An 18,725-nucleotide genomic window follows, 5' to 3' on the forward strand; every position below is an offset into this window, starting at 1 on the left:
TCTTGTTTCTTGTTAATAAATTCGTATTCTTTTAAAATCCTTGAACACAATATATAATAATGTAGGATGTAATAGAAAATCTTCAAGGCCATGTTGCGCGTCCTTGTAGTGACAAAGATGTCACACAATGGTTAGATTGGGAGCCTATCGTTGGTTACACGGTTTGAATGTACGAATGTAGCTTGTGAACTCAATCTCATATAGATCAGATGGTGTGTGTTAACCGTTATAAAAAAAGTTAGTTTGAATATACAACCATGTAAACTATTACATCATAAATAACAAAAAAAAAAAAAAAACAATAGAAAAAAAAGGGAAATACATGCAAGTATGCAAATGAAGTGATAAGAGAAGTGAGGTGGGGACTAAAATCAAAACAAGAGGCTCATATCTCCCCAAAATCTTTCTCAAGATAAGACCACAATCCTGAACATGATAACACCATTGGTTCTCACTTCCTATATGCTCAATTACACACATCTCTTCACAACTGTCTGTGTGATCACAAAGTTTTAATCTTCATTCTTCAACACAACCCACCACCAATGGCAGCCACACTATCCACCACCATGGCCATGCTTAACCCCAACTGCATGACCACCAACAAACCCTCAAAACCACTCCCCAACAAACCCATCTCTCTCCTCTCCCTCCAAAACCTACCAAAATCCCTCACCTTATCAAAACCAACCAACATCTCCCTCACCGGAACCGCCATCGCTGGAGCCGTCTTCTCCACATTGAGTGCTTGCGACCCCGCTTTCGCAGCGCAACAAATCGCCGAAATCGCCGAAGGAGACAACCGCGGGATCGCGCTTTTATTGCCGCTTGTTCCGGCCATTGCATGGGTGTTGTACAACATATTTCAACCAGCAGTTAACCAGATCAATAGGATGAGGACTAAAGGGGTGATTGTTGGGCTTGGGATTGGCGGGGGTTTAGCCGCTTCGTCTGGGCTTTTTGCCACGCCTGAGGCTACGGCTAGCGAATTCGCAGCCATAGCTGAGGCTGCTGCTGCTAATGACAACAGAGGACAGCTTTTGTTGATTGTTATTGCACCTGCTATTCTTTGGGTGCTTTACAACATCTTGCAGCCTGCTCTTAACCAGATCAATAAAATGAGAAATTGATTAGATACATCATAAATGGGGTTGTAATTGCTTTTCTTGATCAATGATCATCAACTTTTCTTGTAATATATAAATCTTCTTTCTTTTTCTTCTTCCCTATTTCTTATCCTCAGTTGGCTTCAATGTTTGGCATTTGGTTTCTACATTTTTAATCATTTTGTGTTTGGTATATTTATTTAGAATAAAAATATTGGATGAGCTTGGCTAAAGAAACACGCTACACACTATCCAACCATTGACCGTCATACGGGCCATGTGATGTCATATGGCTGTATAATGTTATACGAGTCGTATGACAGGAGAAAAATGGCCATATGAGTCGTATGAGGGCTCACATGAATGTTCGCCGAATCATATAGCTTGTATGATGTGCTTGACCAACACATAAATGACTGAATGAGTATATGACCTTTTTTTCGCTCTATTATATTCGGCGTGTATGACATCATAGTATCGTACGTCCCATATGATATCATACGACTCGTACGATGTAATAGGCACGCTGGTGGACAGGGTGTCTCTTTAGCATCAACCATTTGGATGATCTGAAACTGTTAAAGAAAATGATGATGTTCAGGTGTAAGAAGGCCAATAAATAACTAAACAACCCTTACAAGTTCTTGGTAAAGATACAACATATGAACTCCAAACAAATTCATCATAATTATTAAACATAAATCAAGCATCTACGAATCTTTTTTCCTCGAATCTTTGAGTTGTCCTCTTTTCCTGATCTTGAGACAAAAGCCCAGGCGCCATGAATCCACTGCAAACTCCGGCAGTGAGTACAGCAGGCCCCAGATGATCGAGTGAGGCCAGTAAGGTGTGCACCGTGGCTCATGACCCAACCACCGTAGCCCCGCCTTTGCGTACCCGGTTGCTGACGGTACAAAGAAGGATGATCTCTTGATAGATGCCATCTTTGTAGCTACATATAACGGAACCTACAACCATTTTTGTAATCAATCTCAGAAACACCTCTATAATTGATCGATATATTTAAATATTTTCTGTGTGTAGGACAATTAAGAAACAAACTTGAACATAAATATTTTCGGCTAACATAATTACCTGGCATTGTACATCAATCCCACTGTTCTTGTATTCAACATACAAACACCTCGAAAACTGATCGATATACCTAAACACACCAAACGAAACACAACTCGTATAAACATTTATAAACAAATACGAATTTAATCAAATCGGAAAAAAAGACTTACGCTTTCGTAGCAGCATAAACAGCATACAAAGGATCAGAAGGGATAACAATAGCAGCACCAGACCCAATATTAACAATAGCACCTTTTTTCCTCTTCAACATCCCAGGTAACACAGCTTGTGTCACTTTAGTAGTCCCTTCAACATTAACCTTAATCAAATTATTCAACAATTCATCATCCACTTCATGAAAAAACCTAGCATAAGGATAAGAAACCCCAGCATTATTAATCAAAACCCCAACATCTAACCCTTCAATAGCTTCATTAATCCTCTTAATACCCTCAGTCAAATCACCAGAAAGATCAAAAACAACATTCTTGATCTGGGTTTTCTGGAACTTTGATTGAATCTCAGTACAAACATCTTCTAGCTTCTTAGGGTTTCTACCCACCAAGATTAAGTTGACACCTTTCTTGGCTAACTCAAAGGCAAAAGCTTTACCAATACCATCTGTTGAGCCTGTAACAAGAGCCCATGATCCATATTTCTTTATGTTCTTTGGTGGTCTCAAGAAATTAACATACACCCATCTGAGAATTGTGACTGAAATCTTTAAGAAAGATATAGAACCTAATGTGAAGAGAATAGTGACCCATGAAGGTTGGGTTTTTAGGGTTTGTAAGAAAGTGGCATCCATTGGTGTTGTTTGAGTGATTTGGAGTTGGATCTAAGATGCGGGTTATGTAGATGAGATGGTGTAAATACAGTTGAGTTAATGAAGGGACGGTTGGCAGAGTTGGTTAAGAATTTAATCAATTTATTGGCATAGGGGTTTTGACTTTTAGCCGTTTAGGAGTGATTTATTTATGGTAGGTTCGGGTAAATTTTTTCCTCCAGGTCTCAAGTTCGATCTCAAGTTCAAGTCTGAATAATAGGGTTTTCTCATTGAGGGTTTAAATTGAGGATCTATTGTGCGAGGGGACTCTCTAACACAGACCCGGTTAATACAAGTCTTTCGCAAATAATTCACAATTTTAAAAATAAAAAAAAAACCACCTTAAGGTCATATGTAATGGGGCGCGAGGACTGGGCATAGCGCCGCTACGGCGCCCACAACACCGCCCCCCGGGGCGCTATGAGAAAAAAAAAAGAAAGGGCGTGTTTTATTTCGCGGCGCGAGGAGATGGCATTTTATGTTTTTGACCGTTTGATAACGGTCATATATTAAAAAAAAAAAAATTCAATTTTTTTTTATTTTTCACACTATAAAACCTCATATTCTTCCACTTTTTTTACAACTCAAACCTCATACTCATTCTCCATACTCATTCTCCATATATTTTTAAAAAAGTTAGTCTCACTTTATAAAAAATGGGTTCCCCGTCGGAAGAGTCTTTCACCGAAATTTACCGAAGATATTTTTCGCCCGACGAAGACGCGGCCGAGGAAGAAGCGGTTACGAGTGTATGTACTTTTGTGCTACAAACATTTGAGCACATTCGGCCACCTCCCCCTCCACGACCCATCTTGCGACGCACCTATATCTTGCGAGATCGTGAAGCCGCGAACGAGCGTTTGATGAAAGACTATTTTGACGCGGCACCGGTTCACGGACCGAATGTTTTTAGACGACGTTTTCGGATGAGCCAAAGGTTATTTTTGCGCATTAACAATGACTTGGAAAATACGTACGATTTCTTTAAGCAAAGAATGGACGCGCGAGGATATCTAGGCTTCACCTCAATTCAAAAGGTCATATCCGCCTTACGCGTATTATCATACGGAAACACGTACGACATCAACGACGAGTATTTGAAGATGGCGGAGAAAACAACCCGAGATACCTTGGAACATTTTTGCTATGGTAATTTTTTAATTGTCTTTTATTTATTTAGTTTTATACATTTATTTTTTCGTAACTTGTTAGTAAAACTTTTGTATATTAAATTACATTTTAGGAATATGCCAGTTATATGGAAAACGTTATTTGAGAAACCCCACTTGGAACGACCTTCAAAAAATATATGAGGTGCATCTAGAAAAGCATGGAATACCCGGCATGATTGGTAGTTTGGATTGTCGTCAATGGCGTTGGTATAATTGTCCAACCGCATGGCGAGGTCAACATACACGGGGTGATCAAAAAGGGCCAACTTTGGTATTACAAGGTGTTGCGTCATACGACCTTTGGGTTTGGTCGGCCTTCTTTGGTGTAGCCGGGTGTTTTAACGATATTAATACGTTAGAGGCTTCACCATTAATCGAGGGCTACATTTCTGGAACTATACCAAAGGCCGGTTTCCATGCAAACGGGAACGATTACGAGCATGGCTACTACTTGGGCGATGGTATCTACCCCGAGTACTCGATTATCGTTAAAACGTTTTCTGAAACTTTCGATGAAAAAAGAAAGTATTTTAAAAAATTACAAGAGTCTTCGAGAAAGGACATCGAGAGGTGTTTTGGGGTTCTACAGCAACGATGGCATTTTATCAGAAATCCTTGTCGCATGTGGCATAAGGATAAAATACGAATGGCCATGTATGCTTGCATCATTTTGCATAATATGATCATTGAGGATGATGGAAAAGCGATATGCCAAAACTATATTCCCGAAGATTTGGTCGAACTACCCCAAGCGACATCGGAAGAGAGACTCGCAAATGCTCAACTACTGCGATCTAGAGAAATACATAACACGTTGAAGGCGGATTTGGTTGAGCATGCTTGGGCGATTCGCCCAATTCGATTAAACAATGATCACGACGAAGATTCCGAGGAAGAAGTGGGGGAGGAATTCGAAGACGGGAACTTTGAAGACGTAGGTTTAGATGCTGGAGAAAACGAAGAGGAAGAAGGAGAGAACGAAGATGACACCGAAGAATAAATTTATTTTTTAGGTGTAATTTATTTTTTAGGTGTAATTTTTTTTTTAGTGTAACTTTTTTTTTTTTAATTTTAATGTAGTGTTTTTTATTTAATGAAATGTTTTTTTATTTTATAAAACTTATAAATTATTTAAAAAATTGAAAATTAAATTAATTGAGTAATGATTACACAGGGGCTTTATGACTACGGCCTCAAATTGTATAAAGCCCCTTGCTGACGTGGCGCGCCACATGGCGCATAACGCCCCTTTGAGGGCTTTATGACTACACATGCCCTAACAACACATCATGGTATCATATTCAAGAAGTTGAAGCAGATGACCAGAAATACACGTGTCTATGTGTTAAACAGGTTTGAGTTTATGGATTCAGTCTAGCAGGTGGATACGAAGCCAAACACTACCCGTTTTAACCTGGTTTTTAAATTTTTTATTTTTTTCTCATACGATATTCTAAAATTACATAAAATAATTATATTTGCCATTAAGTATCTAACCAAAATAATTTTGTGACATAAAACAAATATTTCAATAATAAAATAGAAAATAAATGGGTCAACCCGTGAACCCGTCGGGTTGACACGAACCTGACCCATTTTGCTAAACGAGTTTGCAGGTTCAATCCGAACCCGTTTATAGTAAAACCAAACTAGTAAATTTCGTGTTATGTTTATGTCATATTTTCGAGTCGTGTCAAAAATTCATACCTTACGTGTATGTATGTGGCTTAGGGGAGGGGGAGTGGTCACTAGTGATAGAATTCTAGCACTCACAAGCACCAATCAAGTTCCGCCATGTCATCGACCATTTTTCCATCACTCACAATCTTTTTTAGTGGGGGTGGTCATCACTCACCACCACACCCAACAATTTCCCCCCAACCAACAATTACACTCACAAAACAAAAGAATAACACGTTGAAAAAATAACGAAAATCGAATCCCGTGATGCTATAACGCATTATATGAAGAGGTGGGGGTGGGAATTTGATTGTTCCACGCGTTATTAATTTTCCGTGATAAAAATAACGTAACCGCCCCGTTGGGCCGTATATTCGTATTTATATTTTATCAATTTCAACATAGATTTCAAACTAGAAACGAGAATTGTTAATAGAAATCTAGTTGGTGAATGGTGATGTTGTTAACTGACCCTCGAAACTTGCCATGCATTTTATACAATAATCTAGTGATCACAATATCATATTCTATACGGCTATACCTAAGTGAAACACTTGAACGTGTAACATGTGCCAATGCAACACTGGTTTGTTTGAATTAGTTTAATCCACACTTAAAAGTATATTATTTAAATAATTTTATTTTAGTTCTTACATGTTACGTCTATATTCATAGTTTTTTTATTGTCTAGTTATAAAAAAAAAGAATTTTCATTCTTATAGTCGTTCTGAGAAGGCTGACAAGTATTACTTGCATAGGTCCAACAATTTCAGGGTTTGCAAAACGTGATTCGATTCGGTTATCACCCTCCACTAAACCAAATTTGAGGGGTTAACAATTATTATTTGAGTAGCTTCGACATTCACCGACGATATCCTTGAACCTTTGACGGTCGTGCATTAAGAGTCCAACACTACCATCAAAGAGCTAAGTTTAACTCCATGAGTTTTTGTGAAGAACAATAATATATATGAGATTTTACGTATGAAATATTAAATTTGTATGCTTAATAAGTAAATGTGGTGTCATGTGACATAATTCAATAACTTCAATATTGTTTTCCCCATTTTTTATTAACCCAGCATGATCCATGGACATGTGACCCGCTTCTTTTGAAATTCCCTAATGTTTCCTTTATTTTTCTCTGCAATCAAGTTACCCATGAATTGTTAAAATTTCCTTTATTCAATCCATATAATACACAGATTTCTAATCTAGTATACAAATAAATACCAAACTCATTTGACAATTTTTTTATTTTTATTTTTATTTTTATTTTTTTGGGAAAACAGGATTGGAATATTTGATACTAATTTTAAACAACTTTAGTTGAAATGTAACTTTATATATTATGGTGGTCCAAAATTCCAAATACTCAAAGATTTGGTATAAGAAAAAGAGGTTTTAAATCACTATCAAATGGATGGAAATTTAATGAGAGTGCACACGCACACCCATCAATAAAATATAATATTTATATATAGCAAATGTCAATTTAAATTAAATTAAAACATTAAGTATTTCAAATAAAAATACATAAAATTGTAGTTAATGATAATCGATTGATTATCATAATTTGATATTTGTGTAGCAATAGCATTGATGAGTTCATGTTAACTCTTCTCTTAATAAACTATTACAAGAGAAAACTGGTTAAAAGTAGACTAAGTTTTAGTAAGAAAGAATAATTAAGATATATATTGTAATGAACTTGCATTCATATAATTACTAGGTTATCACCCGTGAATACTTACGGGTTGGATATTTATATTGTATTAAACAATTGTATATATACTTTTGAAAATGAATAATGTGTGAAACTTCCATTTTTTATCATCTGTAATTGAACAATAATTGTATATATTTTAAACAAACAACACCACATATCATATATTTTATAAAATGTACAATATGTGACGATTACCCGGAACTTCTGTTTTCGTAGTATACCAATTATTAGAGTAGCGTGTTAGACATTAGTTAACATTATTTTGAATTAATATTAAAAATCTAAATATTATATTTAATTATTTATTCTATGGATTGATAAGTATTTGAATATGAATTAGAATGTTATGATTAGGATTCGTTTATAGATTTGAACATATACATTTAAACAATAAAAATCATACAATAACATTCCAATCACTAAGCCTACAATAACTAATCAAATTTCACGAAGTAATCAAATTTCAAAATGAATAAACTGAACCGGTTTTACGAAGTAAATAAAATGATCTTATCAAAAGTTTGCTGATGAAACTTTGGGGTGAATGAAAATCACTCTATTAATGCTATAGATGGTTGTACCATTTTCTTGATGTAAACAACGAATGTAAAATTTATTTAAAAATGTATTATGTGTGGGATGTAAAATCGTAAATTTTATTTAAAAAGTTGGATGGTCTTTGAAAATAAAGAAAAATAAAACAAAAAAAAAGATTAATTTAGTGTATACTTTGTCCAGAATTGAGTAAGATATTAATTTGGTTTACATAACAATTTAATTAATGTGTTTTTTTTTAATAAATTAAACTTGTAGTTTCGAAGTGGGTATTTTATTATTCAATCGGTCACGAAGAACCACATGATGCCTATTAAAAAGTAAATTAAACCAAATGAAGTAGCACCACACAATATATACATTCAGGCCGTCTACACCTTGTCGATTATTTTAAATGTAATCATACATGTGAGAATCCATCCCGATTAGAGATAACACACATGTATGTCAACATGAAACACAACAAAATCAATTATCATAGGCTTAATATCACTTAGTTGAACAAATTAAAGTCTAACAACTCAATAAGTTCAAAACTTATTAAACTTATATGACTCTTGCCAATTTCCTTCATATTAAAACTACAAAGCAAGTAAATTGCACTTAAGCCACGAAACCATGAATTTGCTTGATTTTTATCCCTGCATATCTACATAATAAAACACGAAATCTCAGCTGAATCAATAACTTAACATAGATCAAGTTTAAAACCTATCGGATCAAAGGATGATTGAGTTTGATTGTACGTGTAAAACATTAAAAACAGATGGTGTATTCTTTCAGATTGAAGCTTCCACTAAATTTGAAACAATGAGTAACCAACAATAGATATAGGCTACCAAATTTTCCACTATATTTTCTACCAACCACCTAACCATTCTCACACATTTCATAGTCTTTGGTTGCTAGAAACACATCTCTATTCTACCCATGTGACGATGTGACCCTGATTGAATCAACTGACGTTCTAAAGCTTGTTTTCGAGCCACGTGCCTTAAAACGATGCAAAGAAATCATATTGCTAATAAATATAGATAGTATTCATACCATTAATGTGTCTAGAACACTTCATAAAGTTTAATTTTTAACCTTTTAAATGTAATCCAAAACTTCCACATGAAGTAATTTTGTTCCCATCTTGATCATTAACCATAAAAACAATCAAAGAAACATAAAAACTTAAAACTACTAAAAAACTCGACTCGGGTTAGAAAAAAAAAAAAAGATTACAAACTGAAGTATGTACCATCCATGAACCACCCTCCATTAGAACTTATGTAAGCTTTGCGAAGATGAAATTGGTATCGGTAAGAACTTGTACAACTTCCAAAAGTATGCCATGTCTGTTAACATTATCCACCTGTTACACCAACACTTATTAACAACATAAACTTGAACATATATCATCCACTAAGTAAACAAATACCTGAATAATGGTGGCAACTTTGCAGGATTCTTGTTAATGTATATTCAATGTCGTATGATTAAAGATCATTGATATTCTAAGATTAAATTATAAATTAGAGAAATATATAATACTTGTTGTCCTTTATCAAGCTGCCATCTAACAACACGGTGAATGATATCCTTCCTAATGGGTACCTTAAGAACACCACATGCCAACACAATCTTGTGTGACCCGTTGCTGCAGTAAAACATTGGACAGTTGTTCCATCTTGCCCGTCTCTTCGCCTGCTCGGAGTTCGCTGCAACTATATAAATTAAAGAAATAGAAATAGAAATGAGCAAGCCTAAATGTAAGAATGCCTAAAACTACTGTTACATCGTAGAGTAACCTTCTTTGTTGTTGAGACTCATGTATAAATGCTCCCTAAAAGCAAATCTTCTTCTAAATTCTTCAATATCAACTCTTAGTAGACATCATTAATAGGATCAATAGCGATCCGCGTACTTAGACAAAAGACATTAAACATTCTTTATGTTCCACTTGTATGTGTGTAAATTTGACAATGTTAATATCATGTAGTTACAAAAGACTTTATTATGACAACATCAAGAGTATCAAATGTATCCACTGCTATGACTTACTATTAGTCTATTACAACTACTGATCATAAAGAGATAATATTGAATTGTAAGATCATAAAAGAAAATGGAAAAGGTGTTAAGAGGACACACCATTTTAGTGAAGAAGGGGGCAGACCCTTGATATTGGCAAATAGTTAGAGGTGTTATTGACCAGATAATGCATCCCAATGAATATCAAACGGCAATCAATAAACAAAATATTAGCCCAATCCCGGTTGACTACATTAATGAGACGCAGTTGCCCTAAATTATTTTAATTTTCACAAAAAAAGTCAATAACACACAAATTAAAAGTAATTAGCAGTGGAATTCACAATACCTTTACGGTTATTGCTTTGATGACACCTGGTTGCATTGTCTCCAACAAATGCTCGTTTCAACTGGACACCTTTAATTAACCAATCAAAAACATAAACTCACAAAAATTCATAACAAAACAGCTAAAAGTAACCTAATCAATGTATTCCCGAAACCTAACTCATCGAATAGGGAAAAACTCACCAAATCGAAACAGCGAGTGTTTCGGCACCGTCTCTCTGGTGTTCATCTCACATAATTGAAACATGAATCGCAAGTTCACGACATATAATCGGAAAATGAAGTTCTTAAAAATCTGAAACACAATAACTTTTTCTAAAACCCTAAGCGATGAATAGATCTAAACAAAGTGATGAACAGATCTAAACAAATGAACCAAGAGATTTTTTTAAAACCCTAAAACATGAATCCCAAGTTCACGACACATAATCGGTAAATCAAGTTTTTACAAATCATAAAAGATTTCGTACCTGCAAGAGAACTCTGTGAATCAAGTTTTTACAAACCGATTCAAATTTGAATAAGATAAAAAGATGACTTTGAATAACTTATATGAACATGTGTCTATTCGAATCATAGTTATTAAAGGTGCTAGGCGCACTCAAGGCGCTTAGGCCTAGTTATTAAAGGTGCTAGGCGCACTCAAGGCGCTTAGGCCTCGCCTAGGGCCTAGGCGCAAAGCGCAAAAAAAGCAAGGGCCTGAGAAAATATAAGCGCACGATGAAAAAATATTAAAAATATATTATATGTTAGAAAAATAATACTATTCTTCAAATAAAATAAACAAACGCTTTTATATAACATTTAATGTGATCTATTTAGTGCCAAAAGTTCTAAAATTAGTACCAAAAGTTCTAAAATATTAGCGTATTAGTGTAGAAAGTTAGTTTTCCTTAGATAAAAGTAGAAATCTGGCTGGAATCTTGCCAGAATTTAAAGAATTTGGCCGAAAACTCTTCGGAATCTATGAATCTGCGCTTGAACCATCACCTAAAGGATTAAAGCGCAATTGGCTCGACTTAAAGCGCAATTGTCTCGCCTTGCTTGGAAAATGGGCCTAGGCGCAAGAGGCGATGGCTTTTAACAACTATGATTCGAATTAACCTAATTAGCAAAGGATAATACAAAGTTCGAACAAATTACAAAAAACATGTTCAAACACATCAGTTTGAAATAATGAATATCATTCTACCTATTGAACAACTTATTTCGCCTCTAATAGAGAGCACTATTCTTCATCCAAACACTCAAAAGTGATTATCTACTTATAAAAGCCTCAATAATCATATAAGCTATTAAATAAGCAGTTTCAAATCCGCTAACAGGTCACTTTGCTGAATATCTTAGTGCATCTATGTAAAATTTAGGATTGTTGATGTATGTAGTAGAGTCATTCTATTACTTATTATTCATAAAACTTAACATAAGAATTATCATTAATCCATAATTCCGGTGAAGGAGGTGATCGATATTTACACAAAATGCATTGGAAACTTACACTTGAATGAAGATATAAGCTTTCCCATGCGTTGCAATATAGCCAAGGGTCCCAGTTTCACCAGTCAACTTGCCACCTCTTAACCAAATGGACCCAAAAATTTCTGTATGTAAACGTAATCATTAATTAGAATGAAAAGAGCGAAAAATATTACTAACAATCATCTAGAAATTAAACATATATTATAATCATGCGTCTCGGGTATGAAAAGCCCACATGAACTTACCTTGCAAGTAAGGAATTTACAAAAAGTTATAATCTTCATATACGATTATTGTTTTTTATGAATAAGAATTCTTAATCTATTATAAAAATTTCCTACAATGGGGTGTTACTGTTCATTAAAGAAATGATATGATGTTCTGAAATAATGCAAATTTTCTAAAATGTTCAGACACTTCCGACAGCATACCTGAACGACATAATTTCCATATTAATGTTGGGCCAACATATTGATAGATTTCAAGATTTCATCCAACACTAAGCTTTGTGTTTTAAGGTCATGACAGTGTTCCAAAACTCTCTGTTACACAAAAGATTTCAAGAAACCTCAAAATCATCATTGATTAAATGAAAATATCAGTACCCCAAATATTAAAAATAGGATTTAATACCTGTATGACATGACGACAACCATACGGATGGGTTGACAAAGTTACAACTTGATCATAGAAAGTAGAGATTATAAAATGAATAGCATTTTCTGGTACCCATTCAATAAACTTCTGAATAACATGATTGCCCTTTTGAGCATACAACGCATCACATGACCATCAAGCTCCGTAACTATCTTTGCAGTCGCATACGTTTTACCGAACTCTGTTTTGAACAAACTGAAGTGGTGCTCGGCGTTGAGAAGATGATCGGTTAAGATTTCTTCTTCCGGGACCACTTGCCAAGAGAATAACAAAGTTGATTGTTGCCGGAGAAACCTTCACGGTGATGAGAGAAGATGAGAGAGGATTCTGGCTAAATCGAAAATGTGGAAGATCGCGATAAAATTAATACCCATGAATAGATTTTCCATATCACCGAAGAATCGAATTAGCATCAGTGGGAACTTGACCCACAGGTTTTCTTCTGATTTCATTGTCACTTTGTGGTGCCCTAACATCAGCCGTTGGTGATGGTGGCACTTTCACATCCACAGATGTAAACAAATATTTGCTCGAAAGAACCTACATATTAAAAAATAATAAGAATCAACTTATAATTAATGATAGTACAATATTTTAGTTATATACGTAACTATACATACTGATTCAGGATCAATTCGGTGAAGCATAAGTTTTCTTCATGCTCTGCAGTTAGTCGGATAAGTGATAATCATATGCCCAAGAGCAAAATATTTGATAACAAAAAACAGTCCACACATCCCCCATGATTTCTTCAACTCAAGACTTTGTCTTGAAGGAGAAGATGAAGCTCCAGTTTCTAGTTGTGAATTGACAGTGAAATACACACTTCAACTGATAAAATAAGAACTTATAAGACAGAGCACAATGTCATTACACTCGAAGTCAATACACGTTCCAAACAGATTTTTATTTGGTCTTCACAGTCATTGTTATCCTCAAGAAAAGTTAGTACCATGTATTCAAGTTATGATGGCCCTAATACAACAAAAGTTTTCAAACAGTTCAGGTCACGTATCATATTCTTCAAATCAATCTCACCAAATCAGTCAGCAAATCCAATTCTCTTATTCCAACCAAAAGTCCCTAACCCTAACTTAATACATAACACATTTTCTGACATCTAATCCAAAAAAATGATAATCGGAAACCTAAACTAACAATAAACAACCTATCCACACATTAACACAAACAAATCAAATGTCTTAACAAAAAAACGAAAAGATCAAAACGAATACAAACCAAAGGCATAGAATGATGTTGTACAAACGTGATCTGTGGAATTCTCTTCATCGCTTGTGCTGCTCCCATATCCAATGTGTACCAATAAAAACCCTATACACACAAAATATATTAACAATTTTGAAAAGGGTTTCGAATAGGTGAAAACCAAAAGAACTATTACAAAAGTATCATCCAAAACTAACATAATCGAGTGAAAGGAGATCTCGACGGAGATATAACATAAACACAATAGATATACAGCAATTAGTTAGTAATGCAGAACAAATTTAACATGATAAAATATTAAGATGTAACTTATTATTTAAGGAAAAAAGATCCTTTCAGGAATTAAAATAAAAAGGGCACCTTGGATGGTTCCATTTTGGCTACACAATCCTGTTTTAAGCTTCCTCCTGTACCCTAATATCATCATACATGCAGAATAATTTAATATAATACCAACTAATTAGCACAAAATTTCAAATTGTCTGCTTGAGTTGCATACTACAAAGAGACAGTGCCTTGCGCGATTTCCCAACAATATACGAGGCAAGTAATTTTTTTCAAAAAGAAAAAAGCTTCAAGTTATTTAAGCAGAATAACATTAACTCCATGTTCATCTTCTTGCTGTTGGTCGATTCTTAGTCTTATTAGATAAAACATTTTTTTGTGTGATTAATATCCAAGTATTCCGAAAGTGATATTATAAATACTACAAAACTCAAGCACTTTTATTCCCTTAAATAGAGTTGATGATATGTACACAATACAAATAAAAAAATAAGGGTTAATTACTGTTTTCGTCCCTGTGGTTTCTCAAAAATCACTATTTCAGTCCATTAGTTTAAAAATTGTGATTTCAGTCCCTGTGGTTTCACTTTCGTAACCATTTCAGTCCCTGTACTTAACAGAATAATGGATTAAAAATGGTTACGAAAGTGAAACCACGAGGACTGAAATGGTTACGAAAGTGAAACCACATGGACTGAAATCGTAATTTTTAAACTAATGGACTGAAATAGTGATTTTTGACACAGGGACGAAAACAGTAATTAACTCAAAAAATAAAATATAAAACAAAAACTATAAACTATAAACTAAAAATATATTAAATTTAGATATAGTTTACCTTAAGAAAAGCTCCACTAACTAAGAAAGGACATTGGTCAACTCATTTAAGGCTGAATGGGATGTTTCAGATAGAAACGCCCTTTCAAATTTCCATTGAAGGGATTTGTGACTCAAGTTGTTGAACGCCTATTAGTAGACCATGGCCATGAGCAGCAGCCATCGTCACTTCTTCATGCAAGTCATGAAAAAAATTCTTCAACAAACCTTCAAAAATGAATACACAAGATTGTTGGACATGTAGCAATATTTAATAAAACACTAACCAAAATTCAATTTCAATTTCCGAATGCACGATATCATAAATACGGCACCTTATCAAAAGTAAAGACTCCATTAGTTTACTTCTCAGCAATGCTCTAACAAAATGCAACCTCACTCCACTTGGGCTACATTGTTCATCAACCTCGTCGTTACTAAACGGTCTCGCTAATAAATAATTGTGAAGATTGAATAAACAATGAAGGCAAAATGACTGGATGGTGGCATTACCAGCAACATCTTGGGATATCGATTTAGGGTTTGAAGATCAACTTCCTGTTGGCAGCATTCTTCTTCTTCAACTCCTTAGTCTCTTGCTTCTTTGCAAGAGCCCAGTCTTCATTTCTTTTCTGTTCTTAAAAATAGACTTTGGAACACTTTTTCCTCCCTTTGCAAATTCAGCCATTTCTTATATCTACTAACACAAATAATGATAATAATAATAATAGTAATAATAATAATAAAAACACTTTCAAACTAACAAATCATACAGCAGTAACAACTTAATTCGATATTGACAACAATAACATACAATTAATATTAGAATGTGATGTAATATTAATAAATTCAAAACAAAATGATAATCAACATACATTTATTACCAGAATAGACCTCGAAGCATAAAGGATAACGTTAAAAGGCAGGGAACCGTTGTTCTTGATCAGAGCAGGGAAAATTGAGTGTCCACTTCCAACAAAAAAAATTGATTATGATTCCAGAAGATAGAAAAGAAAGGCAGAGGCGTATTTTCTTCAACCATTCAATTGCTCTATGACATTGATTGTATATATGAAAAAGATGAATGGGGAAATTGCTTTAGGGTTTGAATCGTTGAACAACTAAGAAAAAAGAGGATCACGGTGGCTGATAGTTAAGGTTTGAGTTGAATCGTAAAGAAGGAGGAGGAACGCGGTGGCTGGTAGCTAGGGTTTTAGAGAAGTGTAGTTGGGTATTGAGATTATGCTCTCAGAAAGGTTTTATAGTAGATCCGAAAGTGAGAGATGCCCGACCCGAATCATAAATGGATCCCGCGTCCAAAAAGATCGTGTGTATTTATAATGCTTCCCTCCTAAATCACCATATAGGTACATCATACCATGCCACATCAGCAAAAATGCTCCATTATCACATCCCACATAGCCCAAATCATCTCATTTATTAATATATATAGAATATAGATTCACCGATTAGTTATTTCAAAACTTAATGACAAAAGGTTATGAAAAAGCTACCTGTATAAAAAGAAAACAATAAAAGATAATCAAAATATATAACGGGCCGATGACTATATAACGAACCATAGTGCATACCCCCATAGCTATTGATTAATAAGCTCCCTAATTAGTCCCTAATCTTATTAGACTCAGCACCCCCTAGCAATAAAGCATAATGCTAACTTGTAAATGCCATGCATCTAGAAATTGTTTTCGTACAAACATTCAATGGTATCAAGTATATGTAACTGCAAGTACAATGCATAGTTTGTTTGATTACATTGTGTAAACTGCTAGCGAAAAGTTCGGGGGGTCGGCCGCCCCTTAAAAGCTTCGCCCGTGGTGACAGGTAAATCCAGTTCGCTGTTCAGATGAGCACCCGACCAAACTGACCCAGCAACGCATATGACTGGAGCTAAGCACATTGACAAGTATGGTTCTATTTTTTAAATTGAAGTGGTGGATTTGTCTCATAACAATTAATCATTGTGCATGCATTTCATCCTGAAAGCTTCTTGCTCTCTATTAGTCTGATAATAACATTCGACTGTTATGATATAGTCACTATGTCCACATTTTGATAAGCAAACTTATACTTTTGGGTGACTCAGCAGCCAACACTCTATTTACCATTATCAATGTGAAACATTCTCAAGTAACACAGAAAGGTGTACAGGTTATGGATTCTCTAAATTCCTAAATCTTTCATTGCAGAGAATCATATATAAGAATGATATATTCATTTCTATAAATCCAAAGTTCTGTATTTAATAAGAAAATATTGAGAAAAATGTTAGAGCTAAGAGCTGCAATAGTTACATTTCAGCTGAGAGAAGAATTGTTTTTTACTAGCCATCAATATTTAACAATTATGTTTAGAATATTACATTCGTCTCATAACTTCTTATGGTACCACAGTTTGAGTTATTTTAAGTTGAAGAGTTAATTACTGTTCTCGTCCCTGTGGTTTGTCAAAAATCACTATTTCAGTCCATTAGTTTAAAAATTGCGATTTCAGTCCCTGTAGTTTCACTTTCGTAACCATTTCAGTCCATGTGGTTTCACTTTCCTAACCATTTCAATCCATTTATTCTGTTAGTACAGGGACTGAAATAGTTACGAGGTGGACTGAAATGGTTACGAAAGTGAAACCACAGGGACTGAAATCGCAATTTTTAAACTAATGGACTGAAATAGTGATTTTTGACAAACCACAGGGACGAAAATAGTAATTAACTCTAAGTTGAATGTTGATTATGTAAGTGCAGTTCCTGCCGGGTAACTGTCGCTTATCAGTTCTGTGTCAACCAAAGCAGAAGTCCAAGTTAAAGTAAATGATAATGAAGATTATCAATTGCTGAAGGCATTCCGGACGACTTTCTAGTGTTTCGGATTATTATATTGTTTTGTATCCCGGACAATGTGTTTTGTCCAGGTTTAGTCCCTAGCCTATATATATGTGTGTATTGTGTAGATTAGGGCAACACTAGAGAAAGCTTTGTGCAACTCTTGAAGCTTTGTGCACCTCTCCCAACTATGTTCCTCCTGGTGTGCACATTCTAGAGAGAGAGAGACTATGTGTTAGTGAGAGAAATCTAGGGTTTAGATCTTTGTGATCTAAACCAGCTTGTAGAAGATGATGTATACTCGTTTGGTATGTAATCTGTGATGATTGTATTGAAATGAATGAGTTTGTCTTGCATCTTCTTCTTCATCTACCCTGTTATTGTTCTTCATGTCTTGAATCAAGTGCAATGTTTGATGTTCGTCATCGATCCCCTGCTTTCACAGTGGTATCAGAGCCTGGTTACCGATTCAGAATGGTCTAACCGCCTTCTGAATCACCATTGCTCTTGATTTGATGTTTGTTTCCGCCAAACATCTTGAAGACTTGAAGATTTTGCAGAAAAGTTGAAGAAAATGAAGCTGTTCGTGGTTGTTTTGTTCTCCAAGTTGTTGCAGATATGAGGTTTGATCCAGAAATTGCTCTGTCCGAGTTTTTTTCTTAGTGTTAAACTTGTCTGAGTTTTAAAACTCTGTGTTTGTTGTTTCCGGGGTTTTGGTGAACTAGTGTGAAGTCACACTAGGGAGAAACTCCGGAGACTTGTTTCTGATCTTCACCATGTCCGAGTTTTATATTTTTCTTCTGTCCGAGCCTTGAAGGTTTTCAACTGGGTCTGAGTTTTTTAATATCCATCTCTTTACTGTTCCGAGTTTCTTTCAATCTCCTAACCGTCCGAGTTTTAGTTGTGG

General features: G+C 34.9%; 3 protein-coding genes across 38 annotated transcripts; 1 reads left to right on the top strand and 2 right to left on the bottom strand.

Annotated features, from left to right (window-relative positions):
* The first annotated feature begins 435 nt into the window (after positions 1 to 435).
* On the top strand, positions 436 to 1,229 carry LOC110865167 (photosystem II core complex proteins psbY, chloroplastic-like). Its single transcript, XM_022114390.2, has one exon. It carries the CDS (start codon positions 546 to 548, stop codon positions 1,128 to 1,130), a length of 585 nt encoding a protein of 194 aa, XP_021970082.1. The 5' UTR covers positions 436 to 545; the 3' UTR covers positions 1,131 to 1,229.
* A 473-nt stretch (positions 1,230 to 1,702) lies between these two features.
* On the bottom strand, positions 1,703 to 3,082 carry LOC110865166 (very-long-chain 3-oxoacyl-CoA reductase 1). The gene is made up of 3 exons (XM_022114389.2): positions 2,354 to 3,082; positions 2,202 to 2,271; positions 1,703 to 2,074 (listed from the first exon to the last, which is right to left on the bottom strand). Exons 1-3 carry the CDS (start codon positions 2,989 to 2,991, stop codon positions 1,817 to 1,819), a joined length of 966 nt encoding a protein of 321 aa, XP_021970081.1. The 5' UTR covers positions 2,992 to 3,082; the 3' UTR covers positions 1,703 to 1,816.
* A 5,423-nt stretch (positions 3,083 to 8,505) lies between these two features.
* Positions 8,506 to 16,203, bottom strand: LOC110865164. 36 transcript variants are annotated; one of them, XR_004860464.1, is made up of 14 exons: positions 15,852 to 16,203; positions 15,490 to 15,673; positions 15,312 to 15,386; positions 14,999 to 15,204; positions 14,236 to 14,289; positions 13,269 to 13,980; positions 13,019 to 13,188; positions 12,625 to 12,942; positions 12,423 to 12,533; positions 12,011 to 12,113; positions 10,696 to 10,807; positions 10,514 to 10,582; positions 9,748 to 9,851; positions 9,219 to 9,505 (listed from the first exon to the last, which is right to left on the bottom strand). XR_004860464.1 is itself a non-coding variant. In XM_035974484.1 (3 exons), exons 1-3 carry the CDS (start codon positions 10,757 to 10,759, stop codon positions 9,637 to 9,639), a joined length of 354 nt encoding a protein of 117 aa, XP_035830377.1. In that variant the 5' UTR covers positions 10,760 to 12,004; the 3' UTR covers positions 9,219 to 9,636. The 36 variants fall into 36 exon arrangements, 1 of the variants encoding a protein (XP_035830377.1); XR_004860459.1 differs by having other exon boundaries at positions 9,748 to 9,857; XR_004860458.1 differs by having other exon boundaries at positions 9,219 to 9,647; positions 9,748 to 9,857.
* Between the last annotated feature and the right edge of the window lie 2,522 nt (positions 16,204 to 18,725).

The sequence above is a fragment of the Helianthus annuus genome, chromosome 6 (assembly GCF_002127325.2).
Source record: "Helianthus annuus cultivar XRQ/B chromosome 6, HanXRQr2.0-SUNRISE, whole genome shotgun sequence".
Lineage (NCBI taxonomy): Eukaryota > Viridiplantae > Streptophyta > Magnoliopsida > Asterales > Asteraceae > Helianthus > Helianthus annuus.

What these genes read in the sequence shown, in the direction of transcription:
- LOC110865167 (XM_022114390.2), top strand. Translation starts at nt 546, where the DNA reads ATGGCAGCCACACTATCCACCACCATGGCCATGCTTAACCCCAACTGC.
- LOC110865166 (XM_022114389.2), bottom strand. Translation starts at nt 2,991, where the DNA reads ATGGATGCCACTTTCTTACAAACCCTAAAAACCCAACCTTCATGGGTC. An exon ending in GTTTATGCTGCTACGAAAGC is followed by an intron (nt 2,272 to 2,353) that starts GTAAGTCTTTTT and finishes TGGTGTGTTTAG; the next exon opens with GTATATCGATCAGTTTTCGA. An exon ending in GGATTGATGTACAATGCCAG is followed by an intron (nt 2,075 to 2,201) that starts GTAATTATGTTA and finishes AAATGGTTGTAG; the next exon opens with GTTCCGTTATATGTAGCTAC.
- LOC110865164 (XM_035974484.1), bottom strand. Translation starts at nt 10,759, where the DNA reads ATGTTTCAATTATGTGAGATGAACACCAGAGAGACGGTGCCGAAACAC. An exon ending in ACACTCGCTGTTTCGATTTG is followed by an intron (nt 10,583 to 10,695) that starts GTGAGTTTTTCC and finishes GGTTAATTAAAG; the next exon opens with GTGTCCAGTTGAAACGAGCA. An exon ending in TCAAAGCAATAACCGTAAAG is followed by an intron (nt 9,858 to 10,513) that starts GTATTGTGAATT and finishes TAATTTATATAG; the next exon opens with TTGCAGCGAACTCCGAGCAG.